Source organism: Bactrocera tryoni, chromosome 5, assembly GCF_016617805.1.
Source record: "Bactrocera tryoni isolate S06 chromosome 5, CSIRO_BtryS06_freeze2, whole genome shotgun sequence".
NCBI lineage: Eukaryota > Metazoa > Arthropoda > Insecta > Diptera > Tephritidae > Bactrocera > Bactrocera tryoni.
In genome coordinates this window covers 45,085,656-45,100,480 of record NC_052503.1, presented here as the reverse complement: position 1 = coordinate 45,100,480, position 14,825 = coordinate 45,085,656, and the positions used below count along the sequence as shown (strand labels likewise).

Genomic DNA, 14,825 nt, shown 5'->3' with positions numbered 1-14,825 from the left:
TCTATTTTTCAGGGTAAAATCGTGTCAATATGTAAACGAATATGTAACATATAGATTTGTATACCTTTCAAAACATTTTAACCACGAACTCAGACATTATTAAAAAATTTAATTTCGCTGCATAACAGTTGATGCAAGAAGATATCTGTAAATAATTAATGCAGGGGTGTGCTCATTGTTTGAAAGCGAATCTGTAAGTTCAAGTAAATATTTGCAATTGAGAGTAATACTTTTTCACACATTTTTCAATACCACTGCGAAAGCAATAACTTTTGATTCTCTGTATTGGAAGTTTTCTGATCGATTGCTCTTAAAATGAGGCGAAGGAGAAAGAGAGAAGAGTTTCCTTAGTCTGAGTTCAGACTAATAACTTTTATTGCTCATTGTCAGACACTTCGCTTTTCGCGATTTCGAAAATATTTTGTTGTGTTATTGATATTTGTTTGCATATTGCAATACGAGTATATACAAATATTCTATAATAAAATTCAATTATTGGAACATATTGTAAATATTCATTTGAAACCGGAAAGAATTACAAAACGGAAACGACTGCACCTCGCATTTCCTCGTCCATCAATTGCGAAGTACTGTATACGCATGGATATATTTTGTCCTGATTCTGTAGACATCGAGGTGTAAGAGAATATTAACTAAAACCTGTGTGGCATACAAAAGATATGACGCGTTTTCCAAAGCGAGAATATCAGATATTTTGGTATTTTTTATACCCTCGCAGCAAAGTTGCTAAGGAGAGTATTATAGTTTTGTTCACATAACGGTTCTTTGTAAGTCCTAAAACTAAAAGAGTCAGATATAGGGTTATATATACCAAAGTGATCGGGGTTTAAATCCGGATATCTGTCTGTCCGTCTATCCGTCCGTCCGTGCAAGCTGTAACATGAGTAAAAACTGAGATATCATGATGAAACTTGGTACACGTATTTCTTGGCTCCATAAGAAGGTTAAGTTCGAAGATGGGCAAAATCGGCCCCCTGCCACGCCCAAAAAATGGCGAAAACCGAAAATCTATAAAGTGTCATAACTAAGCCATAAATAAAGATATTAAAGTGAAATTTGGCACAAAGGATCGCATTAGGGAGGGGCATATTTGGACCCTACTAAGTTTTGTGCACATATCTCGGAAACTACTATAGATATGTCAACCACACTCTATAGGGTCGTTGATTTCCATATACAGTTCAAAATTGGAGGAAATCGGATAATAACCACGCCCACCTCCTATACAAAGGTTATGTTGAAAATCACTAAAAGTGCGTTAACCGACTAACAAAAAACGTCAAAAACATTAAATTTTAGGGAAGAAATGGCAGAAGGAAACTGCACCCAGGCTTTTTTTAGAAATTGAAAATGGGCGTGGCGTCGCCCCCTTATGGACCAAAAATCATATCTCAGGAACTACTAATCTAATTAATTTTACAGCAAAAGAAAAAAATATGTGAATGACGGATAATGAAATCTCGATTATCACTTTATCATGCGAGAGTATAAAATGTTCGGTGACACCCGAACTTAGCCCTTCCTTACTTGTTATTAGAAAATATATTTAAAAAAATATATTTATTAACATTGTTATTCTTTCGACGTCAGTAAGTCTACAGGCACAACATAACAGGAACGAATAATAGATTCGGGTATTGAACACATTTGTCGCCAACGGTCATTTCTCTCGTCATAGACTGATACACAACTCGTGTCAGCAGATGTAGACTTGCCACCAATAGCCCATAGCTTATTGTCTAGCGATATGCAAGCTATAAAACCACCGCAAACTTCCAAAGAGCAAATCTGCGAAATGTTTTTAATAATATTTAGTTTGAGATCAAGCGCTAGGTAAAAATCAAATTAATATACCTTAGACCATGTGTTTCCCTGAGGATCGTAGCGTTCAACTATACTGCTGCCTTCTGCATAGTAATGGCCTAAAACATAAATGTGACCATTATGTGCAGCTGCCTGTAATATAAAAAGCAATAAACGTTGTATTTAGTTATAATGGAGCTAGGAGGGCGACTAAATCAGTGAGTATTTTCAGTTAGATAATTTTGGCAATTTTTATTGAAGCGGAGCTACTTTTGCTGCTCTAGAGAAGGCTTACAGCGGTGAAATCAAATAGAATTTCTTATTATAGCGTCAGTAGCTCATTCGCAAATAAATTGGAAAACTCTGTCAGAATATGAATTCCGGTTACTTAGATCCGTCTTTAGTAAAAGGAATCCACGGAGTCGAATGGTAATACATATTTAAACACTTAAATAAAGACGTTATATACTCTTCTTCGACTCTTTCTCATTCTAAAAAATGATGACTTGATGAACGTTCTACTAAAATTAATAATTATATTTTAATTTAACTTACACCAGGAGAAATGTGACATTCTATCATATTCGCGCAAGAAGTCCAAGTATTCGAATCAGGGTTGTAGCATTCGACGGATTTTAAGTCGCTATCGTCACTACTACCGCCCATAATGTAAATTTTGCCATTCAGAGTCACTGCACTGCCACTATATCGTTCAACAATTAATCTTTTCACAGGCTCCCAACCATCGGAAGTCGTATATCTGGAGATAAACAAAAGCCATAAAAAAAGAATGCATATCTCTAAACTGAAACGTCAAGAGTCACATTTCGTCACGTAGCATGGTCTATTAATAAAAACTTAGAATTATTCTAAAGAAGTCGTTGACAATGTCAAAGAATTAGAATTTTCTAAAGTCAGAGTTAATCAAGCTATAATATATCATTGAGTTCCCGCCTTCTTAAAGGTAGAAGTACCTTATTTTGTCCACTATCCATATTACCCTAACACATTTGGTCTAAAGTGTTTTCACCATTAAGCTTAAAGTTAACATGAAATTGTTAAAGCTCACAATCGCCATCATTGGGTGATTCGTTACAGATTTAAAAGTATTTACCTTTCCACCGACGACAGAACCTTTTTACCCTCACGACCACCAATCGCGTAGATTTTACCATTTAATTCGACAACGCAGTGTGATTCTCTTGCTTGTTTCATGGCGGGCAAATTTTTCCATGTTTTTTTCCGTATATTCCAGCTGCGGACGATGTCGGGTCTGGCACCACTTTTAATACCGCCAATAAATAATAAATTATCATCCTTTAAAATAGCTCTATAACAAATGTGGTCGCATTTTATGCTCGTATATTCCTGCCACTTATCTTCAGCTTTGTTATATTGTAGCAGATTAAGATTCGTCTATTCCAAAAATATTGTACGTACATTAATTGAAGATTATAATTTTTGAAAAGTTACAGTATGCTCTTACCATTGAGCACAATGCCAGCAATGTTTTCTCACCACAATTTGCAGCACAGACCCCACGTGGTCCTGTAAATCGCAAGTTTATATTTGTCCGTGCTTCATGTTTTCTGATCCACGATAACGCTTTGATCCCACGTGCTCCTGTAAATCGCATATTTATCTTTGTTCGTGCTTCCGGCTTACTGATCCACGATAACGCCTTGTAGGCCAATATCTCACAACCAGGTAACGGCTGTATGTGGGTCAACAGAAAGTCCACATCGAATTGGGTAAGCCGGAGGCAAGCTATTAAAAGTGGCAGTTGCTCTTGGCGCGCAGGAACATCGTAATTGAACCAGCGTTTTATGGCATCGTAGGCATCTTCCTCACGAGTTATATTCAAATTGTCAGATTCCAGAATACGTTGCAATTTTTGTACATCAAAATTCAGAAACTCAAGGCTTTGGCTGATCTAGTATTATCAGAAACAAAATTTAAATTACACAAATACCGTTATGGTGAGACCTTACGTCTATATTTAAGCTCACCTCCATGAAATTCTGTGTTCCAAATTCAATGATTTTCAGCTTAAGATATTCACATTGCGTTTCTCTTTCAAGCGTATATGCACCTTGTACGGTGTATTCATTAATGTGTGCCATGAGGTAGTCCACACAACTGGTTATGGCATTGTCCAATTGCAACAGGATTGCCGCCTTCAGCATGGCACCGACATTGTTAACGGTAACGAGCGTCTGGCCGGTGTAACAAAAGGTTATAAGACGCTCAAAAATATCGCTATCGATATCATTTATCTCGATGACGAGATTCTTGTCTTGATCACCACTGAAAAGGTTCTCAAAGTAGGGACTCGCTGCTGCGAGTATCAAACGATGCGCGGGTACACTGAGCAATCCAAAAATTATAATTACATATTAGCCTAAATCATTTTATGTAATCTGAGAGCAAAGTAATACTTACAGAGCAGTTGGGTTTGAAACTTTAAATGTCACATCGATTAGAGACTGCTCGTCGTAAAAGCAAAATATTTTCGCCATTAATTTCTCTATGAAGCGGTTCAGCTCACTGGAATCGCTCTGAAGAGTAGGTCTTTGCATACAACTCGTGGCCATTATTAGTTACTGATTTTTCCTTTTGTAATAAAAAAATTGCAATATTAAATGAAATGCTTTAAATAAGTAAATTGATATATATAATTATACCCAGCAAATTTAATGTATATATATGCTTTCACGTTATTTAGTGCACCCGTATGCCTACCGATGTTTAAAATGACTGGACCTTGAGACGATGAAATGTAGTTTTTACAAATAAAAAAAAACATTTCTAAAATTCGAAATCGGTACACAAGTTTGCACACTCTCAGATACCGAATATGTGACGCCTAGTTTCTATTTTTGCCTTTTTGCTGAAAAGTCGGTCAATCTGTGAGATATAGTATTGACATTCAGACAACAGTCTTCCTTATAATAATGCGCCCTTATGTTATATATAGGTAAAGTCAGATCAATAAATAAATAATATAAAGATTACCGAACTGCCCATCAATTATCCCTCGATTTGGGTCAATACTTCGCTTAGCTCACTAATTGTTATTTCTCCGTCGTTGGAGTCTGTCTTTCTCACTCACTGTTTTTGATCTATTTTCATTAAGAGTGTTTAAGTGGTAAACTGGTCGTATTGTATTTCAGTTGTTTTCCACATTCGTCACACCGCCCATTAGATGCATTACTTACTTTTTTAAATAAATTCACAAGGCCCTAGGTAACATTTTAATAAATAGATTGATAAGAAATAAGATTTAATTTTTGTAAATAATCAATAAATTTATACATAGTTGGATGCCTTTTGATCGCGAGATTCGTTTTGCTCGTGTGATGAACCTAAAAATTAGTCACTTAACTGTAAACTCGAGTGTCAAGATTCGATTCTTGATCGGCTTCTTAAAATAAAGGTCGACTCTCAAAAACCGATTATTTTTCAAGTTAACTTGTTACTCAAGTGTCGAATTGGATCATTGTTTACTACCAGCTCTACGAACCGCACAATGAAAATACCTTTTTGACTTATATCAGTGTGCATTGCGTCATTACAGATATACTAGTTTAAATATGTATGTATATACAATATGTATGCAAACTTAGAGAAATCGCATTTATTGTTTTTGAAAATGTTGAAATTCAAACTCAACCATCTTCAAAATGACCTTAGGCAGGAAACTATATGCTAATACAACACCGAATTCGGGGGTTTATTAATATACTAAATCTTGGAAATTAGGCACACTGAGCGCTGCAATGATTAAGCGGTCAGTACGGTAATCTCTTTTAATTTTTTTTTTTTGCATTTTCTGTTCCCTTATAAGAACTAATGTAGAAACCCACTTTACCATTGGAAAAAGGCCTAAAATAATAATACCGCTCGACGTTCGGAGCGCTTGGAGTGCACATCTTTGTTTGCTTTTTTAGTACCTCAAACTTTAAACGCGCTTTTCTTAAAACACACTTTTTTAAACTGGCGAATATGATCCCTCTCGAATTACTCAACCAAATTGCGTAATTTTTTTTTAAATGTTCGTAAAATGCCTGGCTATCGTCCCTGTATTTTTTATAATTTATTGGCAATGTTATGAAAAAATTTATGTAAAAAGCATGGGGAAAAATTAAAAAAAAACGTTAATTACTTTTTTACTTATAAACGTTTTTTCGTGATTCTAATAGGGACGATAACCAATAATGTACTTTTTAAGAATAATTTGGGTTTTTTTGTTTCAGATGATCCGAACATGAAAAATCGTGTCCGCCAGTGAAAAAACGCATCTCATTCACCCAACCATTTTGATGGCAGATGTCATCAAAAAATTTCGAACAAATTTGTTTATACACTCCACGATGAGGAATGATATGTGAAAAAAGTTCTATTATAGAATAAAGGTTTCAATGAAAAAAAATGTAAAAATAACAAGGCAGATTACCCTACTGACCCGTTAAGAGCTCTCAACCGTTGATTCATACTTTGCAGCGGACCGGATGAGGTCTCTGCACAGAATGCATAGTATGTATGCATGTATGTGCATAAGAAGTATTTTTATACCCTGAACAGGGTATACTTAGTTTGTCACGAAGTTTGTAACACCCAGAAGGAAGCGTCGGAGACCCTATAAAGTACATATATAAATGATCAGTATGTTGAGCTGAGTCGATTTATATACGAACTAGTCCCTCCTTTTTTAAGATATCGTATTGAAATTTTGCAAACGTCATTTTTTCTTCAAGAAGTTGCTCATTTGTCGCATTTCTTGCAAAGAACAGCAAAAAACAACTTTAGTTGCAGGTATTTCAAGAAATCATTTGTGTCGTTCCTTCAAATTTCGTTTTTCTTTTTTAAGCACATCTGCTTAAAATTCCTCAATCTTCATAAACAGGGAAAGAGAATGAGAGTCAAAGAGTTTCGCATGATGCCATCGTTTTGATCAGCAGCAACCGGCGGTTCATCAGACTTGCCAAATTCCGTTTCTTACTCGATTACAATTAAATTAAATTTATTTCGTACATAATTACTGCAATCAATCCAAATTGTTGAATAAACTGACACGAGCGTTTCCGGTACCCTACTCGTAGGATTAGTTCTTCTGCATATTTCTTGTGCATATGGAAATATTTGTACACTCGTGGCCATGCAATGCTTACCGCTATATTTTCTTAAAATTTATTTAAGTCTTTTTAGTTTGTTCGGGATTTCTTTCAATTCTTCTTTTTTATTAAGTTTTGAGTAAGCAGAAGAAACATTATCTAATTCTAATTATAGTTTTTAACTTATAACGTTTAATGAGTAAAACACAAACTAGCTGTTCTGTGCTTATACTAAAAAAAGCAGCCGATTTAATTGTTTTCAAAGTAATACCGCGACTAAACTTCCTGTTTCAATTAAAACAAATAAAATAAATTATTAATTTCAATTGAAATGTAAATGAAATTAAATTCAAAAAATGGAAAATATCACTTTTTCCTCGCATGTCAGCATCTTACATTTCGAGCCAATTTTTAAAGCTCACTAACTTTTAAATGATTTTCTCTATAGCTGAATGTGTTATGTTTTTAATTTTCAATACTTTTGATAACTAACATGTCATTAACTTAGTCTTAATCAAAAAATTTCTATACCGCAAAAAGTACCGTTTTAAATTGTTGTCAAATATGCGCCACACTTCAAAATTTTGAGTGGTAAGCTTTGCGTGGTGTACGGTGTACCATACACATATAATATTTTTATGTCGGTATGTTTAGTTGGTTGTCCATCTCAACGGAGATTTCACATGAAACAATGAGTGTAGATACATATCATATATAATTTATATGTAAGTTGTTGTTTCACATTTTTTTTCATATCCACATAATTCTAAAAGTGGATAAGTGTGACCGCATGGTCTTTTAAGATATTATCAACGCTTTGCATGACCAAAATAAATGCACATATACACATACATATGTTAAAAATAATAAGTTCATTCCTTGAGGCTGAAGTCATGATTGAATTTTTATGTTTGGTGAAGTACACGAATACAAGCACGGGTTTATTTTATTAAATTCGCTATGGTTGTATCTTTTATAGTGAAGAACCCTTCTTTGTAGTGGGCGTGGCAATTGATTGTTGATGTTCGTTTTCTAAGTGGGCGAAATAATAAGTACATGGTTAATTAGTTTCAGATTTTCAGCAAATCGGACGATTTATTTTAATGGTTTGCTCTTTCGGCTGTATAGTAGCTCTATGTATAAAACGCATTAAACACTAAAAAATTGTGTAGATGGGTAGAAATAAGCATTGCATTGCGGAGGAAAAGGAAATCGTCTTAAGCCTTAGAAAAGAGGGTCAAAGTCTTAGGAATATCGCTAAACCATTAGGTCAATCACCGTATTTCCTGCAGAATGCCAAAGAATTAAAAAGTATATTAAAAATCGCGGTCGACCAAAAAAGACACCAACAACAACGGATAACCGCATCGTCACTCTTGGTAAAAGGAACCCATTTATATCTTCAAGAATAATATCAGCCGATATTGGCAGCATAATATCTTCCCGAATGGCTCTACGAAGGCTACATCGAGCTAATTTACCTGGCAGGATAGCAAGAAGAATACCATAATTGCCGAAAAAAATTTAAAGAGAAAATTACAATTCGCGAAAAATCATGTAAATTGGTTCGACAAAAGTGGTGAGAAAATGCGGGTGCTATATCTGGTGGAGGGACGAAACAAAATTTAATTTATTCGGAAATGATGCCTGACCGAATGTGGATCATCCGAAAGGACAATAATTGCATTCACAGTCTACAAAAAAAGACCGTTGAACACGGTGGTGGCAACATAATGGTCTGGGGCTGCTTTTCGTGGTATGGTGAAGGACCTATACATCGTATTTCAAGCACCCTGAATAGGTTCCAATATAAAGATATCTTGGAAAACACTAATATGGAAATTTCAGCAGAATAGTGATCCTCAGCATACTTCGAGGTTGGTAAAAGATTGGTCCCAGGACAATGGTTGGAGTTCTCCAGCTTAATCTTTCGACTTGAATCCAATTGAAAACCTTTGGGGGGGAGCTAAGGCAACGAATTAGAAAGCAATCGTTCCAAAATAAGGATTAGTTGAGGAATTTTGTTTAAAAAAACCTGGTATGAGATTCCAATTGATACGTGCCACAAACTTATCTCCAGTATGCCAAAACGAATCTCAAAAGGAATTGAAAATAACGGCGGATATACTAGATACTGATGAAAGAAGCAAATAAAAATCAAATTGGAGACAGAAAACTCAAACTAATGTACTTTCGTCCAGCCATTTTTTTAGTCTTTTTATTATTTGGTGGAAATTTAAGGCCCTATTTCAATTATTATTGCAAATATCCTTACTTTTATTAACTAATTCAAATATGGAATGAAATATGATATTATTTCTATTTGAACATGAATAAAAGAGAATTTATTAGATACTGAATGCTACACGGGCATATGTACTTATTATTTTTACCACTTGTGTGTGTATATATGTATGTACATATGTACGTATTTAGGTAATAAAACAAAAAAGATTTTATGAAACTCACAAAAAAACCTGTTCTCAAACCAATTTTAATCGTCATCGTTTTGTTGAAGGATGCTTTATTTTAGTCTTCAAAAGTTCGAGTTATATGCAAATGGATATATTTTTATTAAAACTTACTGATAAGTATATATTGTAGTATATTATAATTTGCTATAAATTACCGGAAACTGATTTAACTACACTGTTCACAACGCACTATTTAACAAACTGTACTCGTACGCGTTGCTACTCACGCTATACTGCAGCTAAAGCAAATTTCCATAACTGAGCTAATACATAAGTACAGCAATAACTTAGAGAAGCGATCTCTTTGCGCTCTCGTAAAAATAATACTTCTCTGTCTCTTTGTTGAGAGATTTAAAGAGTATTGCATGGCATAGCTTAAGTGCCCTGGAGACGATCAAATAATTTCAAAAACCCTGCCGTATCGAACGAGATTTGCCAACAGTTAAGCCCGTAGTGACAACGTAGGAAGCAGTTGTACGCTTTTGCTTTCTATCAGCTGACTGGTTTCTACGGGGAAATCTTTTCTGGAAGGCAGAGGTGGTTATGAGTTTTCATTCCCATTCATAACAGCAACATTGCTCAAATGAGTGCAACAACAACTATATTGTCACTACGGAATGGCGATATGTCGCTCACTAAGAGCGCAATCAGCGAATTCTGCAAAACCGCAGCCCGAATCTGCTGATACGACCTATCTTATGAGAGCGCAATGTAAATGATCAGCCAACACCGCTTCTACCGCCCGTTTTACCGTAGGATACCGTAGATTTCTACGGTGTTTGGATTTTTCCCGTAGAAACGTTGCCACTTTTCTCACTACTTTTTCTGAAGAAACATCAGAAAGTTGTTCAATTTATGATTTTTAGCTTTTGCCATCGTCGCGAAAAGACCCTTGAAGGCAAAGGCATGCTCGGAGAGATGTAATTGTGTTTGTTTTTAAGAATGAAGCGAGTTTGCCCCTTGAAAGTGCGCTTGCGTTCATGAATGAAAATGTTGTCGTGTGTTTTTCTACAAATTTGGGCATCGCCTATTTGGCTGCCATATTGACTTGTGACGCTGCATATGCTATTTGAGACAATTGTTGTTTTTGTAGAACAATGTTTGTAGTTTTTGTGGGTGACATATTTACATGTGTACGCAGAGATATCTGTAAGGTTTGTGTTTGCATTAGTTGTGTGGCAATGTCATGCGCACATATTTAAGTACATACATATGAGCAGCGCGCACATGCTACTACTGATAAGTGATAATATGATTTGAATTCGCGAAAGCGAACATAAACATGACCATGATACATATGTACATATACTATAAGTATATCTAAGATAAAATATAAATAGGGTTTTCATAAGGTCTCGTAAAGTTATAACGATTCGAAAACATAGCATTGAGAATTGTAAATGTGTAAACTAATTTTTGTATGAAATCCAACAACAATTTTTTTAAAGAAGTGTAAAAATTTATAATTTTACGATTTTACGAAGCTTTACGATGGGTTGTGAGTACCCCAAAAGAAAAATTAAAGCAAATTTTATAGTAGGTTATCGGTAGAAAAGGGAGTGGGTCTGTGCTCCCGTATCTTCTTCTATTTTTGAATAGCTGGGCCTAGCAGAAGCATGGTCAGCTCTTGGCCACCATTGGTACATGCGCTGTCGCAAAAGTCTTTTGGCCCAAGATCGTTCGCTAGAGATCTAGTGATTTCTTTGCCCTCAGTAAGGCTAGCCTATCCCAAGTTTTGGGGCTTTTAACACGTCATCGCCCTATTGGCATCCACAAAATAAGGCTGGGAATCCTACCGCCATCTGCAGAAGCGGTATGGAAGAAGATTAAGGTTAGCTGTTTCGCGTTAGGGAGTCAAGACTTAATCATTTGGGGGCGCATATATTCAGACATACCACCGAACTGGCGGGAATGGAAATTAAACGCCTGCGGAAATTTGTATTTGCTACTAAACGTTTTGCTAATTTATAAGTTCGAGCACAGGAGCTCTTCTTTTCTATGGCCTCACAAAGGACTACATATAGTCCACGTTCAATCTTTGATCAACCATATAACCTAACCTAACCAAAGCCTAAAAATAAACATAAACAATAAATCAAGGCTAACTTCGCCTTAAAAAAGCAAATACTCTGTTATATTCACATACATGAGTGATGATACGTTATTTTGCTTAACGAAATCAAGCACTTGATGATATATTTTTATACCCTGAACAGGGTATATTAAGTTTGTCACGAAATTTGTTGTTGTTTTGTAAATTTAAGGCTTTATTGCATAAAAACGGAAACAAAAATGTTATTCAAAATATTGGCCGCCTCTAGCTACTACTTTTGACCATCTTTCTGGCAGCATGCGTATTCTGTGACGAAAGAACTCCTCATCTTTCGAGTCGATCCAAGTATCAATCCAATCTTTTGACTTCTTCATAAGAACTGAAGTGCTCGTTAGCTAGACCGTGTGCCATCGATCGGAACAAGTGGTAGTCAGTACGGCGAGTGGGGCAAAATCTCCCATTTCGGCATCAGCATTGTCATGCTGGAGAATGACTTTATCGTGTCTTTCCTCGTAATTTGGCCGTTTTTCTTTAAGTGCTCGGCTCAAAAGTATCAATTGCGTTCGGTATCGATCTCCTGTGATGGTTTCACTTGGATTTAGCAGCTCATAATATATCACCCCCAGCTGATCCCACCAAATGCAGAGCATGTCCTTGGCGCCGTGAATGTTTGGTTTTGCCGTCGACGTGGAGGCATGTCTAGGCTTTCCCCATGACTGTCTTCGCTTAGGATTATCGTAGTGGACCCACTTTTCGTCGCCAGTTACAATGCGATGTAAAAATCCCTTTCGGTTGTGCCTTTGAAGCAGCTGTTTACATGCAAAGAAGCGCCGTTCGACATCTCTTGGTTTCAAGTTGTAAGGAACCCAGTTTTCTTGTTTCTGAATCATCCCCATGGCTTTGAGGCGTTTTGATACGGCTTGCTGTATCTCTTTCAATGGTTTGGCCAATTCCAATTTGGTTTGAAACGCATCTTGGTCGAGTAATGCTTCCAATGCCGGTCTTCAACTTCATAATCACCATTCTTAAAACGTTGAAACTATTCGCGACATGTTCTTTTACTTAGAACAGGCTCTCCGTATGTATCCGATAGCATTCAATGAGTCTCATTTCTTGGAATTAAAAAAGAAAAGCAAAATTTCCCGTAAATGTCGAGAATTCGGCTCGGAAAGTACCATTTTCAGTTTAGAATAAATTTTGAAAATATTTTGTTTGGTTAGTGTTGACACAAATGTCCAAGATCGATATAAAACGATTTAATCGACCAGTGCTTGACCCTAAAGACATCCATTGGAAAACGGCACGTAACGTAACGGAAGCAAAGTTGTAGACCTAATATTTAATTTAAATGTAAATTACATAATTACCAATGTATAAACCATAAAGTCTACCAAATGTGTAACAGGTATGTCCTCCATATTTGTCGCGTAGAACCATGAAACTTCTTTTGAAAACTTCCTCACCTTACTTTAATAATAAATTCTATATTGTGACCACCACACATACTATAAGCTCCTCCGAATGATAAGAAAAATATAGACATTTATTTCTATTTTTTTTATTAGAACATATTTCGCAGGCTTGAGTTATCTACTGTAGAGACAAGAGAGTACTGTAAATAAAATTGCATGAGATGTAGATGACGATGTTAACTGAAGATTGTCTAAAAAATTGCTTTTACTACCTTTGAATAAAAATAACATAGTCTTCCTTTTATATTTCGGGATTACAAAAATAAAAGTACCTTCCGTTAAGATTTGTACACTTTTACATCCGTTTGAACGCATCGCTGAAGCTACTCTGATTGAGTTAAATACATAACGCAGCAACTGTCTCATCAGGTGCAGGCAAATATTGATCTTATTGTTTATCTTTTACTTACGGGAATGAAAAGAATTCATTCGACGCTAAGTCAGAATTATAAGGCGGATGATTAATCAAATTGATGTTGCGAGTGCTTCAAATGATGCTGTTTCAGTCGATGTGTCGAGAGCTCGCATTGTCGTCGAAGAGTGGCTGATGGTGACCAGTGATTGATGGTGGTTGGCTGATTTCTTGAAACTGGCAAAAATGATTGTGGTCCACTCAGAATTAACAGTTCCGCGTTTTTGTAGTGGTATGGTTCCGACAAGTCTAGTTTCTACAAAAACAGACAACCATTTGCTTGGAGGTGCGTTGTGATCAAACAACTTTTGTTGGATTCGGCTAAAAATACGTATAAATCAACGATTTATTTCACAGTTAATTTATTATACTCTCGCAACAAAGTTGCTAAAGAGAGTATTATAGTTTTGTTCACATAACGGTTGTTTGTAAGTCCTAAAACTAAAAGAGTCAGATATAGGGTTATATATACCAAAGTGATCAGGATGACGAGTAGAGTTGAAATCCGGATGTCGAGTAGAGTCTGTCCGTCCGGATGTCTCGTCCGTCCGTCTGTCCGTCCGTCTGTCCGTCCGTCCGTGCAAGCTGTAACTTGAGTAAAACTTGAGATATCGTAATGAAACTTGGTATACGTATTTATTGGCTCCATAAGAAGGTTAAGTTCGAAGATGGGCAAAATCGGACCACTGCCACGCCCACAAAATGGCGGAAACCGAAAACCTATAAAGTGTCATAACTAAGCCATAAATAAAGTTATTAAAATGAAATTTGGCACAAACGATCACACTAGGGAGGGGCATGTTTGGACGTAATTTTTTGGAAAAGTGGGCGTGGCCCCGCCCCCTACTAAGTTTTTTGTACATATCTCGGAAACTACTATAGCTATATCAACCAAACTCTATAGAGTCGATTCCTTCAAGCATTTCAATATACAGTTTAAAAATGGAAGAAATCGGATAATAACCACGCCCACCTCCCATACAAAGGTTATGTTGAAAATCACTAAAAGTGCGTTAACCGACTAACAAAAAACGTTAGAAACACTAAATTTTACGGAAGAAATGACAGAAGGAAGCTGCACTCAAGCTTTTTTAAAAATTGAAAATGGGCGTGGCGTCGCCCACTTATGGACCAAAAACCATATCTCAGGAACTACTCGACGGATTTCAATGAAATTCGGTATTTAATATTTTCTTAACACCCTGATGACATGTACGAAATATGGGTGAAATCGGTTCACAACCACGCCTTCTTCCAATATAACGCTATTTTGAATTCCATCTCATGCCTTCTCTATATAATATATACATTAGAAACCAATGATGATAGCGGAATAAAACTTTACACAAATACGGTATTTGAAAAATATGTAAATGCGAGAGTATAAAATGTTCGGTGACACCCGAACTTAGCCCTTCCTTACTTGTTTTTTTTAACATTGCTCACGATCAATCGACACAAGCCTTTTTGAGCGAT

At 36.0% G+C, this 14,825-nt stretch overlaps 1 protein-coding gene across 1 annotated transcript; it reads right to left on the bottom strand.

Moving 5' to 3' along the window:
* Positions 1 to 1,593: 1,593 nt before the first annotated feature.
* LOC120778333 (kelch-like protein 17) lies at positions 1,594 to 9,574 on the bottom strand. Its single transcript, XM_040110126.1, has 8 exons — positions 9,524 to 9,574; positions 4,267 to 4,437; positions 3,834 to 4,191; positions 3,311 to 3,757; positions 2,939 to 3,240; positions 2,380 to 2,584; positions 1,876 to 1,977; positions 1,594 to 1,809 (listed from the first exon to the last, which is right to left on the bottom strand). Exons 2-8 carry the CDS (start codon positions 4,416 to 4,418, stop codon positions 1,594 to 1,596), a joined length of 1,782 nt encoding a protein of 593 aa, XP_039966060.1. The 5' UTR covers positions 4,419 to 4,437; positions 9,524 to 9,574.
* Positions 9,575 to 14,825: the final 5,251 nt, after the last annotated feature.